This window comes from Maniola jurtina, chromosome 7 (assembly GCF_905333055.1).
Source record: "Maniola jurtina chromosome 7, ilManJurt1.1, whole genome shotgun sequence".
Classification (NCBI taxonomy): domain Eukaryota; kingdom Metazoa; phylum Arthropoda; class Insecta; order Lepidoptera; family Nymphalidae; genus Maniola; species Maniola jurtina.
In genome coordinates, this window is record NC_060035.1 from 2,991,871 (window position 1) to 3,013,611 (window position 21,741).

Sequence of the window (21,741 nt, forward strand, 5' to 3'; positions counted from 1 at the left end):
TCTAGATGGCGTAGACCGTTATTAACTTGCAGAGTTCTACATAAACATCTACATTACATTACATCGTACATGGTACGGAACCCTTCTCATGCGAGTCCGAGTCGCACTTGACCGGTTTTACCTTGTGTGTACACTGTACAGTGTTATCTTGCTTTAGGGGATATGACAGATTTAAAGATGATGTTAGAGGTGATAAATCACGTACCTAGGTAACAAGGCATCTTCGCGTCTGTTTTACGGGGTTTTATTATTCTGATGATCTTTATTTTTTGATTATTATGCGATAATAAATATAGATATCTAATTACCTATAATTAGAGCTTCTATAGCTTAACGGTTGAGGAGCGGACTGAACTCCGAAAGGTCAGCGGTTCAAACCTCACCCGTTGCACTATTGTCGTACCCACTCCTGGCACAAGCTTTACGCTTGATTGGAGGGGAAGTCATGATTACCATGGCTAATATACTTAAAAAAAAAATTACAGAATACTTCAGATCGTTAGCGAGATCGTAACCTTACCTAAATACCTTGATACAATAGAAACTAGCTGAAAGTTGCACGAGACTCGCAACGCCCAGGCATTCTGTCTCGAGTTGCCAAGTCAGGCAAAGGGTTCGGTTCTCCCTTTTTATGGCCTCAAAACACTCTCTTGGGTTGTCTGGCCAACTCAATCCAACATTTTCTGTAATTTCAGTGAGCCACCATGTCGCAGTCGGCGCTGGGCGGCGAGCGGCGCTACTCCGTGCCCGCTCACCCAATGATGCATCAGCATGACCCACGCGGCATGCACTCTGAAGATCTGCATGCCTGGTCTATATACAGGTGATCAGTATTCTCTGAGTGATAGATACTTCCAAGGGTTCCATACTCGAAGAGTGCCAACGGAACCCTATTACTAAGCCTTTGCTGTCTGCCCGTCTGTCTGTCAGTGGGCTGTATCTCGTGAACCGTAACAGGAATTTTTACAGAAACAGTTTTTCTATTGCCGCTATAAAAAAATCAAAATGGCCGCAATGAAAATAAAAAATAATTAAGTATTCTTTTTTGTGCAACGGTTCGGAACCCATTGTGGGCGAGTCCAACCCGCACTTGATAATTTTTTTTATTGAAAATGTTACAATATTTAAATCTCAGCCTTAACTAATTACTGTGTAAATTATAACCGCTTAGAAATTGGAATGATACCAATGAGAATGAATATTGTTTGCATTTCTGCGTTGCATAATGATCCTTTGCGTAAAAATTTATCCAGCTCTTCTGTCACCAGTGATAGTTTTTACAACCTACTAGAGACAACCATACCAAAATGATGAAAATTATAGACTACATGTCTATAATTTCGATAAATCTTTCGCCACAAGTACATAGCTGTCACCAATTTTTGGCGACGTTATTCTACCTACTATTGTATTTTTCGGACGTACCGTACCGTCATTTAAGTTGAATATCTTGCGAGACAGAAGTAACTCCTCATCAAGCAATTGCAGTAAATTAATTAGTTGCGATTAGTGCAATTTGATATTTGTTTTATTTAAAGCATCTTCAACAAAATATGCATCCTGGACTTTCGTTCGCAGGCAAAACCTGAATTCTGACTTCACTGACAGTGCCCTGGGCAGCACTGATAAGAGTCCTCTGCCATATGGAAACTTCCAACTTCGTGACACCACCGTTCAATCAATCCTTTCACATCCTAGATATGGACCTAAGTACGTAACCTTTTATATTAGAAAGTATTATATTACATAGAAAAGAAAAAATATTCACATAAACTTTTACAAGTGCTTTTGAATGGCCAAAAGAATCGAACTGGTTCGAAGCACCCTTTCTGCCGAGAAGTACCAGTAAGAAACTCGGCGGTTGCTCTTTTCAAATATAAAATTAGGTACTAAAGCACACCTATGCCATGTATAAGTAGTAATTGCAGTCCCACGCATTGCTGGAGCGAGCTGCGGCACCAATTTTTAACATATACCTACATAATTTTTTAGGGAGCACACTTTAATAGATTTTTAACAAGCAATTACATGCTAATGAACAACGAATTCTTTTTTCAGGTCAGCCCTCGGTTCCAACATGTACACGTATCTTAAATTCGGCCTACCTCGCGTGTTTCCACCTAACCACAACGGCTCGCAAAGATCAGGAACACCCAAACCGAAGACATCGATTGGAAGTGGAATGAAATCTGTACCAAGGTTCTACTCAAGAGCAATTGCTCTTTGTTTTATACGAGCACGTATTTAAATGAGTTCTTTTCATGTGCTATATTAATTTGATTCGTGCTCTTACGACCCTGCCGTGGTAATTGAGATAGCAGTAGCTATAGTAAGTCAGAAAAGGCACTTACAGTTTTGACTTTTGTGATAATATTTTAGCTCTGTGCAAAAACCTATAGTGTAGGTACACTTAATTGACATGGTTGGCATGAAACACATACTTATCGGAAAAAAGATCGTTGGACGAACATTCCAAAAATGTGTAATTAAAATAAATCGAAAAATCCGTCTTATTTCTCTCTCGATCACCACGACAGTAAGTAAAGATCTGTCTCATCCCATCGATAAGTTAGGTGTACAAATAAATGCTTCTAACTTACCTGATAGGAAATGTTTTACTCAAAGCTCCACCAGGCTGAAAATATACCTACTGCTAAACTCTTGATTCACGCGTAGGTAACTTCATTATATCTGCAACCCTTTGAACGTGTTCCAGAATTCAAAGACAAAGTCGAGGAGTTCGTGAGACGTCTTCTGGCTACGATAGTTCGGACAATGAGACGTCAACGAATTACAAATACAGCCGAAAATACCGATCAGATCCTGACTTCAGAATGCAGAACCTACACCCTTCTTATCAGGTTTGTCTTTCAGTTTTATTTTTAAATCAAGCCAAAAATGATCTACCATTAAGTACTTATTAGATTTTTCACGACAGTCAATACATTTAATGAACTTTCTAGAAAACGTAAGCAACGTTCTGGAAGGTTAGAAGTTAATGGAGAAAGAAAAATCATAAGCTGAGTATATCATTGATAGTCGCCGATAGTAATTGACATGATTTATAAGAACAAGGGCGTTGTTCTTTTCTGTGTCTAGCGAATTTTTATGCCAAAGTAGAACAGAAACAAAGAAGTTGTAAGAACTACTTGAATTTCGTACCCCACAAAACACATTTTTCAAAAACAAGAAACACCGTTTTTTATGATCTCCAAATACATACAAAATATGTTAAAATTAAGTATAGTAAGAAAAGATTTAGGAGGAATTGTCGTAGGTACTTGGAATATTAGTTAGGTAGGTAATTATAGCATAGATACCACAGTTTTTCCGAAAAGGAAGAATTTTGAGTTGAAATAGTTTTGGTCTAGGGCTCTAGGGCTTAGGTCGAAATATACGATCTAACACTTTTTTCCTTCAGCATGCAACAGGAGTGCCGTTGGTTGCGATGCATCAAGCCGGTATACACGGAAGAGAGTCACACTGGACCAATTCGAGGCACAAGTCGAACAGTGAAGCAAACCTCCTCGGCATTGACGCTAGACCCCATAGATCATACAACAATAGAAGAAACAGCGTTGCGGATTATGTCCCGGACAATGATCATCAAAGGTAATTATGATTTCTTCTTCCTGCGTCGTTTCCTCAGTTTGAGGATCGTGGCTCCCTTTAGATGCCATCTTTGCTACAATGTTCCTCCATTGCTCCCTATTTCTTGCCGCGTGGATTGCATCGCAGATAGGTGTATCGTCTTGTCTCGGGCTACATCCACGGAGTCTCTTTCCTTCGATCTTACCAGTGACCATGTTTTTTCAATATTGCTGGCGTTCTTCCTTCTAATGTGACCGAAGTACGTACTTGAGGGGGAAATATTATGATTTATATTAAAGCTACTAATAAAATGCGACTTCATCCTTGTGGATTTGGGTTTTTGAAATCTCATAGGAAATCTTTGAAAGGTATTGTAAATGGTTTAACGGATAGGCTGTGAAAGGTAACAGACAGACCGACACACTTTTGCATTCATATATAGTATGGATGTATACTCGTTTAGTATGGACAAAGCAGCACATTAAAATTAAAAAACTTCATTATAACTCAGCGATATCTGAAATGTACACCGGGTTGACTATTGCCATTCCTAACTCAAGTAGAAGAAAAGAAATCACGATTGATGATTCGGTAATAGACTGGAGCATATAAAACTTCGTAGTATTGATAGGACTAATAAAATTCCTTCATTTCAGCTACCTCATGCCTTCATCCCATCTCGGTGGACGGATGTCTAAAGCCGGAAGCCACATGTCGGTGGCGCAGTCCAGGAAACATTCCACTCTCAGACCAGGAGACCATTTAGATGGATACACGCATTCAGCGTATATCTATCCCAACTATTACGTAAGTGAAGTATCCTAAACCTAATAGCTGTTATTAAGAGACGTCTGTAATGAAGAAAGCGCTGTTACTAGAGTTACTTCTCTTAAGATTTTGATCTTGGATTCCTCCAAGAAAAGCTTTTGAAGAGAATATTGGATAGCTTTTGACAGTAATCTAAAACTAATAGCTGTTATTAAGAGACGTCTGTAATGAAGAAAGCGCTGTTACTAGAGTTACTTCTCTTAAGATTTTGATCTTGGATTCCTCCAAGAAAAGCTTTTGAAGAGAATATTGGATAGCTTTTGACAGTAATCTAAAACTAATAGCTCGTATTAAGAGAAGTCTGTTTGGAAAGCGCTGTTAGAACGGTTACTTCTCTTAAGATTTTGTTCTTGGAGGAAGAGTATATTGGACAGCTTTTGACAGTAATCTTTAAAGCAATCAAGTGTGGGTAGAATATTTACAGAAAATTCCTCCAACATCAATGATATTCTGTTCATCTGTTGGCGGATTATAGCAAAATAATTTTTAACTGTTTCTTGCTCAATGATATTCATAATGGAACTCATCATTATGCATAGGTACCTATTCGTTTGCGTCGTCGGATAAAAAATAGAAAGTGATTTGATATTATAATCCCGAATTTTATCACCTTCTTTGCAGCTTCTGATCTTTTTTATTGAATTTTAGTGAGATTATAAATACCTTCCTAGGTATTTTAAAGTAATTATAATGAATTTTTCCCATTAATATTTCAGGTTAATAGCTTAGAAATCACGTCGCCCGAAAACAAGTCAACGTTACTGGTATCAGGGTTAAGTTTTGAAGTGAAATCCGGGGAAATATTAGCTGTGTTAGCAACGTCACAACCTGAAGCCACCGGGCTGTTGGATGTACTAGCTGGAGCCAGAAAGGTAAACATGAAATTGGCGTCGATTCTGATGCATTTCTCTAAATTAAACTTGGAGTGTCTGCATCTTTTTCTTTTTAATATCGCTAAAATAGACGGAATGAATTATATAAATTAATAACTTTTAAATGTAGTAACTAGGTACTTTACAAAAACACTTCTTTCTGTCAGTTTTAAATTAAAAAAAGTTTGTTTATAATTTTCTTATTACATTGATAAGAAAATGACGCGAATACTCTAAAATTTCATTGCCATCAGAATGAGAATCATTTATTTGTCAATTACATTATTGCGTGAAAGTATCGAATTTCTCTTGTCTTGTCTCTACATAATCTCCCGATTGTGGCATGCGTGACCTCACTCCTAGTTTCCTATTCCATACATTACAACTTTCCTTTTCATTGAATGTATAATAATAATAAGGAAAGTTATGTCTCACGACATCAGTACCTAACTACCTACAATTGTACCTACAATATGTTATCACTATAAAATAAATGAAAAGTGAAGCGAAAGTGTAGGTATTTGTGTTTATTGGTTTGTCCTTCAATCATGTAGCAATGGATCGATATGATTTTCTGTATGGTTCTGCATCTATTTTTTTTTTGATCTTATAAAATAGCGAGCAAACGAGCAGGCTGATCACCTAATGTTAAACGATTACCAATTAACATTTGCAGCACCAGAGGTACCGCCGATATGTTGCCGGCTTTTCAGGACTTTGTACTTGTAGTTAGGAGTTTACTAGTAAGTTAAATATATCACTGTTATCTTTTCTCCATAGAAACTAACAGGAGATATAGTCCTCAACGGTCAGCCAGTCGCGTCGTCCACCTTACGCAAAGTAGCGGCGTATGTACGGAAGGACACGTCGCTATGTCCAGCCATGACCGTTGAGCACACGCTGAGGTTCCACGCCGCGCTGCGGAAGCCGAGGCACAATAACAACCAAATGAAGATGGATGATAGAGATCGGGTAAACGTTTTGAAAATTTGTAGTCTGACAACTTTTTTAAACCAACTTTCCAAAAAGAAGGATAATGAAGATGGATAATAATTAGAGAGATAGGGTAAACGTTTTGAATATTTGGGAGTTTGAGAACTTTTTTAACCAACTTCCCAAAAGACGGAGGTTCTTAATTCGGCGTATATTTTTTGTTATTCTGTAGTCCTGTTCACATTAATTGCGAGGCATCCCCAATATCATATGTATTTGATCGTGTATATTTACAGGAGAGGACTTCTAATTTCTTCTAAGATATAAAAGGCATAAAAGCAGATTTTCAATAATTTCATATTATCAAGAACCGTAATAAGCGATTAACCATCAAAAGATAGATGGCATTCCTGATAATGGAAGATGTTTCTATACCTACCTACCTAGAATTGTAGGACGTAAAATCCGTTATTATTTCAGTTCATCTCTATTTTCAGATAAACTTGCTAATTGAAGAATTAGGATTAGAACAAGTACGAGATACGAACGTAGGACGCCTAACCCGATCAGAGATTAGGCGGTTGAATGTAGCGTGCCAACTTTTACTGGACATGGCAGTTCTGATCCTGGACCAACCCACTAAGGAGATGGACATTTTTGATACGTTCTTCTTAGTGGAGTATCTGAGAAACTGGGCGAGCACCGGCCGAGTTGTCATTATGTCCTTACACCCGCCTACTTATGAAATTTTCGCGATGTTAACTAAGGTAATTTTTTGCAAGAATTCATATCTCTGGCATATTTTTACTAAGATCTTTTTTAACTTATAGACCAGCACTTGACTGGAATCAGACTTGCATGCAAGTGATGCAGTCTAAAGTGGAACGCGCTGGCCTCGAAGATGTCTATACCAAGTTTTTTTTTTTTAATATATAGGCTAGCGCTCGGCCCCAATTCAACTTGCTGGCAAGTGATGATGCAGTCTAAAGTGGAGCACGCTTGCCTCGAAGATGTCTATTCACTTTTAGTTTGAAAGTAGGTACCTATATTAAAAAGTGGAGAGGAAAATTCAAGCCAGAGGGCATTCTATATCTTAGGAACGAGGAAGCATACCGTGTTGTACATGTCCGTGGAATTTCGACTAAGTACAACAGACCTTTGAGAAGCTTTGCTGAACTTTTCATTCTGTTGCAATTTTCTGTTTAATCTAAATGAATTTAATATTTATTTCAGGTTGTTCTAATATCGGCTGGCCGAACGATGTTCAGCGGATATAGAAGGGATATGTTGCCATATTTTGCCTCAATAGATTACCCGTGCCCTGCTTTTAAGAATCCTTCTGATTATTATCGTGAGTATTTACATTACTTCCAATTATTCCAATATCTATTACTAAATAGATTGTTAGGTTTCAATGTTCAAAAGAAGGTTGCTATTTTCTTGAGCGAGTTTGCACTTCAATGTACCTACTTTTAATAGCAACTCACCAATATTTAATAAACTTTATCCTTTGTTTCTATATTTGTTCTTCTTGGATAGTAGTATTATTAAGAAACTTTTTGTTTACTATTTTTCTCTCTGTGACGTATTTATTCATCATTCCTGAGATTCGTTACCCCTTCCATTTATCACATAATGCTAAGGATTTTCTTGGGATAGGACAATACTCCCAGATTCTTACAAATTTTGAAATGCGTTTTGTGTAAACCAAGTGTAAACCTAAAAAGATATGTCGACGAACGCACTGGTCGCAAAGAATTCGTTTCATGCTCTTTCCACATAAAAGCCAATGGTTAGTTATTCAGCTTTCTTCTATAACATACTTGTTATCTTTCCAGTGGATCTCGTGACATTGGACGACCTATCAGCGGCCGCCATGTTGGAGTCATCGGGTCGTATAGAAGCACTGGCGGGCGTGTTCGCCGGAGCGCAGTCCGCGCCCGAGCCTCCCCCGCCGGTGCCCTTACCCGCACCGGTCACACGACCGAATGTGTTCCTACAGGCGTTTGCATTGATCGAGTAAGTTTAAAATTTTGTTTCGACTAGATGATGCCCGTGACTTCGTCCGCGTGGATTTACTAGGTTTTTGAAAATTTTTAAAACTCTTTGACTCATTTTATTTTTACCACCGAACCGCAAGACGTCGGGCGAGTTTCCATCCTTATATGTCGTCGACATTCCATCCACACGCACAAAACGTTTTGCGTCTTCGTTCCTCATACGCATGGCTAAGGTTTGGAATACTCTTCCGCGATCTGTGTTTCCTACCAATTACAATCCGGGTATCTTTAAACCAAGAGTGAATAGGCTCCTTCTAGGTAAACGCGTCCCATCGTAGACCGCATCATCACTTTCCATCAGGTGTGATTGTGGTCAAGCGCTTGCCTATAGTGAATAAAAAAAATTAAATAAAACTTTCCGGGATAAAAAGTTGCCAATGTCAGTTTCCGAGATGCAAGTTACCTCTGTACCAAATTTCATATAAATCGGTTAAACGGATGGGCCATGTTAATAGTGATGATGATGCGTTTCAATTGTGAAAACCATTGTGAAATGTAATCTCAGACTTGTTGTTTCAGAAAAAGTTTGCTGTACACCCAAATGACTACATTATCGAATGTAATCACCAGAGTGATAATAGCAGCGGTTATTTCTCTCGTCACTGGAACTATATTCTGGGATCTACCAACTACAGACGCTAAGGTAAATGTTTCTCTGCACTGTATATCTACAGTTAAAAACAATATAAGGATTATTTGGAAATTGTAGACAGTAAAGCTTAATTCTACATTTGGCAAGGAAACTCGTTGGTTATTATATAACTTTCTAAAAAGAAAAAGTATGAAACAGAACGAGAGAAGAAGAGAAGGCGACCATGCGGCTGCTCGAGGCACCACGGGCGGCGGGGATACTGGTCTTTTACGTGTGTATATAAAGTTTAATCTTATTTTAAACTGAAAGTGCTCGTCGCGTCGCTGCCAGCTGCAGCCATCCCAGTGTGAATCGAGCTTAAGGAATCTTTCACTGATAAAAATATGATTATTACCTTTCATAGCTAACCCAGAACGACCGCATCGGCTTCCACTACGCAGTCATGTGCCTGTCCGCGTGGCCCATACTGCTGTGGCTGAGCGCGCGGGAGGCGAGCTCGATGCGGCGACACGTGGAGAGGGACGTCGCTGTCGGCCTGTACTCTAGGACTATGTTCATATTGTTTGATGTAAGTAGAGATGTTGCAGGTATATTGTCAAAGCCGTGATATTACAATCTCACTAGTGGTATTATAATTAAACGGTAGATTGTCAATCGACTTTAATTCTTACAATTTAACGGTCTGGTTTTAGTGTCATTATAATGTCACGGGGACACTACAGTGATATTGCAAGGCAATGATATTTTGACAATTTCGTGTATATATTTATCAAGTTTTTTTTATTTTCCAGCAATTCTTGGAAGTATGGTCGGCGATATTGACGTGGTTAGCGTATTTAGTTCCGAGCTACGCCATGAGCGGCTTGTATGCGCAGTCTCCGGCATCGTTCGACGGATTCTACATTTATTTAGGTATGCTTATGCGATTTTTTAACGTTTAAACTATCGTGAGTAATTTCCATTATAAGTATAGATTGTTACGGCTATACTCACTTTATTTTTAAAGAATATTAGTCATTTTAATCATGACTAACATTCCCCTTTGCCCTCCAACTAAGCGTTAAGCTTGTGCTAGGAGTGGGTACGACAATAGTACAACGGGTGGGGTTTGAACGCTCCTATGACCGTTGAGCTATTGAGGATATTTAGTCGACGTAGGCCCGACTAGTTTCGAACCCATCCGGAGTCCTTTTTCATAGGGACTCAGCTGCGCGTCGCGGTTGAGGCTTGAACTCCCCGACTACGACTAGTTAACCGACGTCTTAACCACTATCATCGCTATTAGGTGTGGCCTGTGCTATTAAATACATTAAATTTTCAGGTTACATGCTGCTATACCTAATAAGCATACAAATGCTGTGTCGTGCAGCGATATTCCTAGTGCCAATGGAGAAAACCGCCTCAATTATAGCTGGTTTCTGCCTCTTACTCTCAACCCTAGTAAATGGAGTGATGCTACATCAGCAGGACTTGCCCTCTTATGTCAAGTGGTTGGAGTTTGCGTCGCCATCTAGATGGGCCTTGCCAGAGATATTGAGGAGGGAATTGAGTGAAATAGCTCTGAAGAGCAGCATAAGCAAAGATCTGAGGTGTACAAATAAACAGGTTTGTGAAATTATCACTAGAATTGAAATAAAATGTTTTGCGTCATCATTCCTCATACGCATGGCTAAGGTTTGGAATACTCTTCCGCGATCTGTGTTTCCTACCAAATACAATCCGGGTATCTTTAAAACAAGAGTGAATAGGCACCTCCTAGGTAAACGCGTCCCATCTTAGACCACATCATCACTTTCCATCAGGTGTGAATTACGCACACGCGGTGTGAACGCTTGCCTATAGTGAATTAAAAAAAAATTTTTTTTAACGCTGGTGATATTTTTTATTTAAATATTTCCTATTCAATGGAAATACGCTTATAAGTCATTAAATATTTTTGGGATTGATTTGTGAACTCATGGACTTAGGGTCTATATGTTATTCAATTTATTATGTTGTTTAGATTTTAAATGGGGTTTTTTTTTGTTGCAGTCAAAGTCTCTCGAGGTATCTGGCTTATTTAAATAATCTGACCTACCTATCTTTTAATTCCAGAGGCAGCATCTAGACATAATCATACAATCACCGTGTCCACCACCGAACGGCACACAAGTTTTATCCAACATCGACTACCTACGATCCAACAAACTATGGGAATCTACTGAAGACTCGTTCCTAATAGCTTTGGCAATTTTCTACGCAGTTTTCGCTCTAGTCGCAATGTTAGCTTTCGTATTCGACTGTACGAAGTATGTTAGGAGTAAGGAGAAGTCTTTGAAAAAAGGATATAAAGTAACTGTTAATACTCCATAGATGTGGTGCTGTTCATTCAAACATTTAAGGCCGATTCACACCAATTGCATATACAGCATAGATGTAACTGCACGCATTACGTCTACGTGAACGTTCATGCCACGCAAGCGGTATGCCATGTTTCATACAGTTCCATACATTACGATGCAATGGTAAGCGCTACGTCTACGCTTACGCAGCCTGTGTGAACGAGCTTTTAGGGCGATTACGCACTCATCCGACCCGAGCCCGTGAAAATACGTTCTGAAGTAGTTATAGAACCATTTGTATAGTGGCTTACGAACTACATCCGATATTTCTCATCCGATCATATTTCTCATCAGAACATCTCGGATGTGCCTCGGATTAAAATCGGACATATGACGTGATATGTCAAAGATGAGATCGGATTAATGCGTAAGCAATAGGTATCCGAATTTGGTCCGAGTTTTTTATATCCGTATTTTCACGGATTCGGATCGGATGAGTGCGTAACAGCTCTTCTTGATTTCTCTGATTTTTGGTGCTCATTTCTGAAATTCGGTAGTTGACAGATATACCTATAATTATCATTTTTAGAGAAATTATAGCCAATTTTAATGCCTTTCTATATGTTATTAAGGAAGAGAGGAATTTTAAACATTTAATAGAATAATTTGATTTATTTCTATGATTGGCTGATAAAAGCACGATTGAAAGTTTGAGATTTTTTACTCTGTAGTTTTGAAAATGAAATACGTTTGTATGAAGTTATCGTATTTCGTAAATGTTTTAATTTTATCAGAATGGAATGTATTTTTTTTAAACTTAATATTTTAGTCAACTATCTCAATTCAGTGTTAGTGATTTTATTATACTTTCGAATACATATTTTTACTTTAAAAACCATTTTTAAAGTCAGTCTCACAGCATAACTGCATTTTTGATTCACTACAAACTAAGATTTTTTTAGTTAAGTTATTGCGTCTTGTAGACTTAATTGTAGTGCTTAATAGAATCTTTTGAATGTACTAGAAATCTCGTATGCTAGAGACAAATGCGTGTTTTTGAAGGATATTTTGCGATTTTAGAAAATAGTTTTAGTTAAATTTTTTGAGTCATCGTAGTGCGAAACATGTAGCAGTTAACAGTTTAATTAAAACTAAATATTATTATTAAAAATGATATTTATCAGGTTCGCTTACGGCTATGTAAACATAAAACAAAAACTGATTTTAGTTCATTTTGACTAATTTTAGTTTCCCTCTCGCATTACTTTGACTCAACTATAATGTTATTATCAATGTACAAAATTATTTCATAATTTAAGTATACTTAGTCATAATAATAAATTAAGAAGGCTGAATTCAACATGTCTTCCGTCCATAATAATATTTACGTAATATTTTCTTTATTTATGATAAATTAATGCATGTATCTAGGCATTAATGGTTTTTAATTGTATAAATATTTTTATTTTATGTACAATAGGAATGCAAAACGGTGTCTATTAAAGTAATAAGTTGAGTATCACAATATTAGGTTTATGCTTTTTCGTTATTTTTAATTTAATATCAAAACGAAATAGTTTAAACTATTTAACTTTTTAAGTTTTAGTTGCAATGCAATGAATTTCACTAAGCATTTTTATTTTTATGTCAGCAGTTCATAAAATTGTAAAATGGTCCAAACACAAACTGAAATAAAATCGATTTTAAAAAGTTCATCTGGTTTTAAAAATTAAAAAAGTTCACAAATACTGTTTTTGTTTGATAGTTTAATCTTTTGTAAATATTTTAAGACCGAATTAAAAATTGGTTAATAATAATTTTATTATTATTAAATAACACTGCCTTTGGATAATGCTCATAAAATTAATCGTTCAGGAAGAGCCAATATGGTTGTACACAAAACTTAACTAAAATTAGTTGTCAGGTTTAAAAGTTGTGACACTTTCTTTCAGACCAGAAAAACTAAAGGTCAAAACTAAACTAAAAAATTTAGTTAGTTTTGAGTACAGCGAATTAGCACAACTAATAATGAAAATTTTTTTGAAGTCAGTTATTTATTAATAAAATTAGTTAATTCTTAGTAATTAATTTATTAATCACTTAAATATAAAAGACGAGCCATAATATTAGAAAATATTATTATTAAGTTACCTTTTGCTTACAACAATTAAAAAAATATCAAATAAACATAGATTTAATGTGGTTTAATTGTTTTATTTCATCCATAGGTATACCAAATCTAGAAACAGTTGGATTTATTACAATAATAAAAATAACAAAGTCTCTCAAAATTCTTATTAACATGATTTTAACAATAAGTAAGTATACCATAATTTTAGAAAATTCATCTAATATTTAAACAATACGATTAAATAAATAAATAGGTATAATTTAAAATTTAATTACATAACACAAAACTAACATTTTAGTATTTGTAAAAAAAAATTGAATTCATATTTTAATTAATTTACATTCAGAATTCTAGAATAAAACTTAAGTACCCGTACAATTACCTGTGATTGATTTATTATTACCTTGTATAATTTATTTAATTTAAATCATATAATAAATTACATTATAAATTACAAGAAAAAAAATCTTATTTGCCGACAAAAACAATTTTTATTACAACATCGAAATAACGGATTTTTTTTGTTCAAGTATAAATATTTTGTTTACAATTTTACTAAAAAATTCTAACTAACCTTAATATGGCAGTCAGCTTTCCTCAGTATTATTATGAAACAATTCATGATACTTCCTGCATATTTCACACACACAAGGAGTCAGTTTGGTTTTCTTGTTGGTTCGCGGCGTGCACTCATTGTTGTAAACATCTTGGTCTATGTAACGGCTTTCGAGTAGAAGCTTTTGCAGTCTTTCATCTTTCGTTGATGAATTTATGTTAACCGAATCGTTGCCCCTGCAAATGTTAATTTATTTTAGCTGCTGCCCGGCATGCATTCAAATACGACTCGCACGCCACTTACTGTGTATAGTTCAAAGCTTCATTCAATTGCCAATAACAACTGTACAAAGTTTTAACTCAATTGGATAGTAATAATCAATGCGCAAATGCATAGATAATGAATAGACAGACAGACGCACATTGATTTGTACATAATAGACACTCAAGAAATATTAACAAAACCCAATAAATCAAAGTCTACAAAGCGAATTTAACTAATTATTATTTACATAATAGGTATTTTATTTTTATTGGACTTACTTTTGTCTACAAATAAACTAAATAATGCAACTAAAGGGTAAGATATAATTATTTATCGACTAAGAGATCGAGAAATTCTACGAATTTAAGATTTAGATTCTACAGATTTAAACAAATAACAACTCAAAAACCCAATAATGTTAATTAATTACTAAATTAATCTACATAAGAACAGTGACAAGGTTACAGTTTCACCTCATATTATCATCATCGTCATAATCACACCCATCATGAGTAACGCCGCGCCAGTGGTTGGCACCGGTGTCGACGGGATACACGTTGTACTCGCGACAGGGACGCGCGCGGCGCCGGCTCGCGGCGCACGGCGACAACGACACGCGGGATTTGGACAGGGGACTGAGATTCAAAGGAATAAGGGATCAAGTAACTTGATACATAGATGAATCATAAACACCTCATATCATCGTCATAATCACAGCACTCGTGAGTATCGCCGCGCCAGTAGTTGGCATTGGTGTCGACGTTACATACGTAGTACTCGCGACAGGGAAGCGCGCGGCGACGGCTCGCGGCACACGGCTACAATGACACGCGGGATTTGGACAGAGATTCAAAGGAATAAGGGATCAAGTATCTTGATAAATTGATAAGCCCTACATAAACACCTCATATCACTGTCATAATCACAACACTCGAGTATCACCGCGCCAGTAGTTGGCACTGGTGTCGGCGTTACATACATTGTACTCGCGACAGGGACGAGGTGACGCACGGCGATATTGACACGCGGGATTTATACAGGGGACTGACATTCAAAGGAATGGGGGTGCGAATGACTTGATGAATGGGTAAACCTTACATAAACATCTCATATCATCGTCATAATCACAGCACGCATGAGTATCGCCGCACCAGTAGTTGGCACTGGTGTCGACGTTACATATTACGTTGTACTCGGGACAGAGACGAGGTGACGCACGGCGATATTGACACGCGGGATTTGTACAGGGGACTGACATTCAAAGGAATGAGGGTGCAAATTACTTTTAGAATAGATGAATCACACTAATATTATAAAGGCGAAAGTGTGTGTGTGTGTGTGTGTGTGTGTGTGTGTGTGTGTGTGTGTGTGTGTGTGTGTGTGTGTGTGTGTGTGCGTGCGTGCGTGCGTGTGTGTGTCGTGTGTTTGTTACTCCTTCACGCAAAAACTACTGGACGGATTGGGCTGAAATTTAGAATGGAGATAGATTATACTCTGCGCCACACGGCTACAATGACACGCGGGATTTGGACAGAGGACTGATATTCAAAGGAATGAGGGATCAAGTAGCTTGATAAATAGATAAACCTTACATAAACACCTCATATCATCGTCATAATCACAGTACTCGTGAGTACCGACGCGCCAGTAGTTGGCACTGATGTCGACCTTATATATGTTGTACTTGCAACGTCCGCGATGGAAGAATTTGTGCAGAGGACTGAGGTTCAATGAAATAAGGGTTAGGGTAAGGGAAGGTTAAACTATGAATGAAGTATATTATAGTGATTTAGGTGTAACAACTCACTTGGGATAGCGGCAAGAGGCGCCGACGTCCGCTTCCACACTGCAACACGACCTCGAGCCAATAGAACGCGAACGCGACCTGGATCGAGACCGCAAGTTCTTATGGCAAGTTCTGAAACAAAATGTATCTGCTTGTCTATTTTTTTGTTGGCTTACTGTCTAATTATATCATCTCTGAAGTCAGATTATTATATTATTAAGGCCATATGAAGTGCTTGTTTTATAACAACAAATTATTATCTACACACTAGATAAGTCAATACAATTCCTTATTTGCATAATGTACCTACCATCCTACAAGAAATAATACTTTTAAACAATTTTTTATTTTCATGGCGGCCTTTTTGTTGTTATAGCGGCAATAGAAATAAATACACATTCTGTGACAATTTCAACTCTCGACCTATTAGGGTTTAGGAGATACAGCCCGCTGACAGACAGACAGACAAACAGACGGACGGACGGACAGCGGAGTCTTAGTAATAGGGTCCCATTGGCACCCTTCGGGTCTGGAACCCTAAAAAATAAGCCTATATTCATTACCTATGGTACTGTGCTGAATGGCAAACTTGTTTCTGTCGTGGGCCGTCCAAGTCCTTCGGTCCACAGTAACATGGGTCTGCCTTGCTCATATTGTACATGCAACCTGAGTTCCATACTTCATCTATACGGACTTTCGTTGAGATCTCTATCTTCGGTGACAGGATACCCTGAAAAAATGTAGAGCAAATGTGTTCTATTTTAAATTTCAATAGCTTGCAAGGAATGTATTTCATGTATTATGTAAATGATAAAAGAGCGTGGATTTGACCTGCAATTCGCTCACTCATAAATTTATGAAAACCCTGCAGGATACAGGATGAGGCATCAGGATATACAATAACACTTACAGGAAAGTCCTTAGATCTCCGCATGAGGAGATCTACTCCATCTGATGAACACATGTTAGGTGGGAACAGTACATCGTTCATTGCACCGAGGTACTGAGCTAATATTATACAATTCCCTGTCACACAGTTCTCGCACCACTGCACCAGTTCACAGTATATCGTTTCATCCTCTGTAAAATATGGCAACCTTGAGATTCCAGCTCAAAACTTGGTAAGGGGACAAGGGATCAATACTTGGAGATTAACAGACAGTCAATTCTATACCAAAAGATCAAAATTACGAGCACACCAAGAAGAATTCTTCAAATATTACAGGATGTCAATGAAATCCTTTGATTCAGATTGTTTAAGAACTAGGGAGTGACATCGGCTACTTTTTATCCCGGAAATATCATACAGTTCAAACTGGATTTTTGAGAATTTAAGTCCATGCGGACGGGGCATCAGCTAGTTTCAGAAATTTTATGAGTTCTCACAGCACTTTACTGCAACTCACATCTATCATTGTCTATACACAATGTGGCAGGAAATAGAGTACTGTGTGTCTTGAAAATAAATCGATCAAGCCACCTTTCAAACAAAAAAAAACTAAATTAAAATCGGTTCATTAGTTTAGGAGCTACGATGCCACAGACAGATACACAGATACATACGTCAAACTTATAACACCCATCTTTTTGGGTTGGGGGTTAAAAATACTTCTTACTTAGCAGACAGCAGATGTTATTCAGTGCGCAACTCTCCTGAAATCTTTTACGGAAGTAGAACACGTCTCTGAAGGCGAGAGGAAAGCAGGGCGGAAGCAAGCAGGTCTGGTAACTGGTGCCCAAGGCAAAGATGGTGAGAGACACGCGACCATCCTGGCATAGCCACACCCCGGGGCATGACACCTGAAAATATATTTAATTTACAGTAAATAGATCTGACTCTATTTTTTAAGCATGATTGTCGTGAAGCCGAAATCTATCAAGCAATAAAAAAATTATAAAAATGTTAAATGTGAGATCCTTTGATATAGAATAGTGGTATACATATATGGCAGATCATCGCTTAAGTGCTCATTGTTAAAATAAGAACAAAAAAAAAAATTCTATTATAAAATTTACGACTGCAATAAGTTACTTATTTTTTTGCTTTTATTTTTCAGGCCACTGAAGCACTTATTACAAATCCTGTAGATACTCATATCATTGGTGAGGCCTTTCTCTCTCTTGTAAATAAAAAATCCTCATTGCTGAGGATTCCATTTATAGTGGAAGCGCTTCATCATCAACAGTTTTTATTATAAAAGCAGACTCTGAGATTGACATGTTAATTATAAACATACAGCTGAAAGCATTGGATCTAGAAACTTGAAACGTATAATACCTAGGTTTTATATAGGGTTCTATATATCGTAGAACCTAAATAAGAGAGGACTTTCACAAATCACAAATTCTACACAAGGTAAGCTGGGGTGGGTCAGCTAGTGTATTATTGATAGGAGGCTTTACCTTTTGAACTTCAATTTCTATAGTCAACTCAATCAGTTTAGGCATAGCGCGGTGTCAACCATAACCGTATTTTTCTAACAGTATTTAAACAACAGACATTTTCACTCTTCGTCATTTTATTTTTCCATGGTTAGCTTTCATTTAATTAAAATAAAAAACTACTTTACAAACACATCCTCATTTTTAAACAAAATGTCACATTTGTTTTTTTTTTTTTTTTAATTGAAAATATTACAATAAAACTTAAAGCTAGCCTTATCTAATTACTGTACAAATCATGCCCGCGTGGAATGGTGCCAAGAATACTGGCTGCATTTCCGCGTTGGACAGCCAGGCTGATCCGTTGCGCAAAAAATGAGCCAGCCCTTCTGTCACCCGATGAGGCTATTAAACGCGGTTTAATAGCCTCATCGGCTAACTGAGAAGTGACAACACATTTGTTGTCATTTCTCAGTTGTCAAACGCTCCAACGGTTACCATGGCAACATCATAATTTATGTACTAATGAGTGATTATCTATGGTAAAGTCTAAAATGTCCAGAGTCTACGTCACTACGTTTTGACATATCAATCGATGTCATATTTTGTCAAAAAAAATTGAGAATGAGTGGGAATTTGAAAATTCGTTATTTTCTTGTATAATTTTATTGATTTTCTAAAAAACATAATAAGTATTATAATGACGAAAGCAGCATCAGTCCTCCATTGGTTTCGTCTCGATTTGCGTTTGCACGACAATCTTGCACTTCGCAACGCAATAAACGAAGTCAGTATACATAACCAAACTTTTTTGTTTTGTATTTTATTTATTTAATAAGTACAGTAGTTTTCTTTTACTAACAAATCTTTAATTTGTCAACAGGCAGAAAACCGTAAACACATTTTGAGGCCAACGTATGTTTTAGACCCAGATATAAAAAATAAAGTTGGCAGGAACAGGTTAAAGTTTCTAATACAGAGCTTGCGAGACCTTGATGCAAACTTACGTAAAATCAACAGTCGATTGTTCATTATCAAGGGAAGGGCTGTGGATTGCCTTCCACAACTATTTGAGAAGTGGCAGGTGAAATTCATAACCTTACAAGTTGATATTGACCCAGAATTGGTTAAACAAGATGAAGTTATAGAGAAAATATGTGAAGAAAAGGACATATTCATGGTTAAGAGGGTCCAGCATACTGTATATGATTTTAATACAACCTTAAGGAACAATAATGGCAATGTTCCATTGACCTACCAAAAGTTTCTTTCACTTGTTGCTAGCACTCAAGTAAAAGATACAATAGAAATTACAAAACAGGTGTCTGAGGATTGTAAAGGGTCAGAATTTGATTCTAAAGATGATGATATATCTTTGCTTGATGATTTGGGGTTTACTGAAGAAGATTTAAATGAATGTAAATACCCTGGAGGTGAGACAGAAGGGTTAAAGCGACTCAACACATATATGACTAAAAAGCAATGGGTCTGCAATTTTGAGAAACCAAACACCTCTCCAAACAGTATAGAACCAAGCACTACTGTATTAAGCCCATATATAAGTCACGGATGCTTATCTTCTAAATTATTTTATCATAAACTAAAGGAAGTTGAAAGTGGTATGAAGCACTCTTCCCCACCAGTTTCTCTCTTAGGTCAACTTATGTGGAGAGAATTTTACTATACAGCTGGTGCCGGCACTGAGAACTTTGACAAGATGGTGGGAAATCCTTTATGTACACAAATACCTTGGAAAAAGAATGAAGAATATCTAAAAGCGTGGGCTGAAGGTAGAACAGGGTACCCTTTCGTGGATGCTATAATGAGGCAGTTAAAACAAGAAGGCTGGATCCACCATTTAGCACGCCACATGGTTGCCTGTTTTCTAACAAGAGGTGACTTATGGGTATCCTGGGAAGAGGGAGCAAAAGTTTTTGAAGATTACCTACTTGACTATGATTGGTCTTTGAATGCAGGGAATTGGATGTGGCTGTCTGCTTCAGCATTTTTCTATAAATATTACAGAGTATACAGTCCCATCGCATTTGGTAAGAAAACTGATAAAGAAGGTCTTTATATAAGGAAATATGTACCTGAGCTAAAGAAGTATCCTAGTGAGTTTATTTACGAGCCGTGGAAGGCTCCTAAATCAACACAAATGGCTGCAGGCTGTATTATTGGTCAGGATTATCCCAAAAGGATTGTTGATCATGACAAAGTACATAAGGATAATATACAGAAAATGAATGCAGCTTATAAGCTCAAAAAGGAGAATAAGACACTGAAACGGAAAAGATGAGACAATACAGTCTCTCAAAATATATTTTTATAAAAATATTTTTAATGAATTTTATAATATGTTAACAATTAAGTACAAAGTGGAAGTTATGGTAAGTTAATGTTTTGTTGAATCTTGAAGCTTGTGTTATACACGAGCAACTTTTATCTTCACTACAGTCATCAAAAATGGCTACCCAGCCTCCTCACATTACTTCTTAAGTGTCCAATTTTGGGCAGTTTGCCCAACATGCATGTTGGATAAACTGCCCAAAATTAAACATTGACATACATACGGGTATCTTTAAAAGAAGTGTGAATTTATACATCTAAGTAAACACATCATCATTTTCCATCAGGTGTGATTGTCTTCAAGTTTGTCTATTAATGTGCACTAAGCGGGTTTAATCGCGAAATTGAAATTTAATTTGGTTTTTCGCAATTCGTAAACTATAAATGTAATGGCTCTGGATGGTTGGTATACTAGATGGTGTGTAGCTTGCATAATTATTTCATACTTGTACTACTAGAAAAAGCTTGATGGAAACATGGCAAAAGTAATTGCTGTGTGTGTATCGTTAATCGTTATGTTGTAAATTGTTATGTGTGAAATTAATAAAGTTGAAATATTATAAATATTACAATTCTTTGGTTAATTTCTTCCCTGTAATCTAAAATGTATCTGGATTTAAAAAATCGCTTGTATGAGCAATAGGCTGATCGTATGCTGATTGTAATTTATGACGTAGTCGGTAGTGATTACATACTCTTTGGACCATACTTTGGACTCTTTGATTTATGTACTAAATAAATAACTAATTTTTTTTTCTCTCGTCTGGCTTTACACTGATTAGCCAATGTCAAGTTTGTAGTTATTCACAAGTTAGGGAAACTATATGTATAAGTATGGACTTCGTCTGTGCCGGCGCCCGCCGACATACACGCGGCGCCCCTTTAGAGCGCTTCCCAGTCAGTTCCACCAGCACCACCAATAAACACCAGCAGAACACAAAAACCGGCCACTTCTCACAACAATAAAACCCCAAAAAAGCACCGCACGCGCGCCAGCAAACGCCACCACCCACAGACGAAATCCATTTCTTATCTTAGATAGTAATATCCATTCATACATACTTTCTATTTCTATT

At 37.0% G+C, this 21,741-nt stretch overlaps 3 protein-coding genes across 6 annotated transcripts in view; 2 read left to right on the forward strand and 1 right to left on the reverse strand.

Annotated features, from left to right (window-relative positions):
* The window catches only part of LOC123866850 (ATP-binding cassette sub-family G member 8), a 64,653-nt gene extending 45,663 nt beyond the window's left edge, over positions 1–18,990 (forward strand). Inside the window, exons 3-19 of one of the 3 annotated variants that reach the window (XM_045908570.1) lie at positions 696–823; positions 1,579–1,710; positions 2,059–2,199; positions 2,717–2,861; positions 3,422–3,612; positions 4,248–4,398; positions 5,136–5,291; positions 6,072–6,263; positions 6,722–6,991; positions 7,458–7,575; positions 8,063–8,243; positions 8,804–8,927; positions 9,280–9,444; positions 9,668–9,788; positions 10,198–10,481; positions 10,971–11,250; positions 18,974–18,990. In XM_045908570.1, coding sequence (XP_045764526.1) covers positions 705–823; positions 1,579–1,710; positions 2,059–2,199; positions 2,717–2,861; positions 3,422–3,612; positions 4,248–4,398; positions 5,136–5,291; positions 6,072–6,263; positions 6,722–6,991; positions 7,458–7,575; positions 8,063–8,243; positions 8,804–8,927; positions 9,280–9,444; positions 9,668–9,788; positions 10,198–10,481; positions 10,971–11,228 — 2,748 coding nt within the window. In that variant the 5' untranslated portion in view covers positions 696–704 and the 3' untranslated portion in view covers positions 11,229–11,250; positions 18,974–18,990. Of the gene's footprint in view, positions 1–695; positions 824–1,578; positions 1,711–2,058; positions 2,200–2,716; positions 2,862–3,421; positions 3,613–4,247; positions 4,399–5,135; positions 5,292–6,071; positions 6,264–6,721; positions 6,992–7,457; positions 7,576–8,062; positions 8,244–8,803; positions 8,928–9,279; positions 9,445–9,667; positions 9,789–10,197; positions 10,482–10,970; positions 13,152–18,973 lie in introns of those variants that run through there. The other 2 variants (XM_045908569.1, XM_045908568.1) reach the window with 2 other exon arrangements.
* Positions 13,591–18,524, reverse strand: LOC123866873 (spermatogenesis associated 6-like protein). Of its 2 annotated transcripts, XM_045908621.1 has the most exons (7): positions 18,338–18,524; positions 17,551–17,734; positions 16,845–17,014; positions 16,498–16,664; positions 15,956–16,066; positions 14,622–14,783; positions 13,591–14,120 (listed from the first exon to the last, which is right to left on the reverse strand). In XM_045908621.1, the coding sequence occupies exons 1-7, from the start codon at positions 18,380–18,382 to the stop codon at positions 13,916–13,918; spliced, it is 1,044 nt and encodes a 347-aa protein (XP_045764577.1). In that variant the 5' UTR covers positions 18,383–18,524; the 3' UTR covers positions 13,591–13,915. The 2 variants fall into 2 exon arrangements, with proteins under 2 accessions (XP_045764577.1, XP_045764578.1); XM_045908622.1 differs by lacking the exon at positions 14,622–14,783 and having other exon boundaries at positions 13,599–14,120.
* Positions 18,925–21,229, forward strand: LOC123866861 (cryptochrome-1). Its single transcript, XM_045908596.1, has 2 exons — positions 18,925–19,103; positions 19,200–21,229. The coding sequence occupies exons 1-2, from the start codon at positions 19,017–19,019 to the stop codon at positions 20,613–20,615; spliced, it is 1,503 nt and encodes a 500-aa protein (XP_045764552.1). The 5' UTR covers positions 18,925–19,016; the 3' UTR covers positions 20,616–21,229.
* The last annotated feature ends 512 nt before the right edge of the window (positions 21,230–21,741 follow it).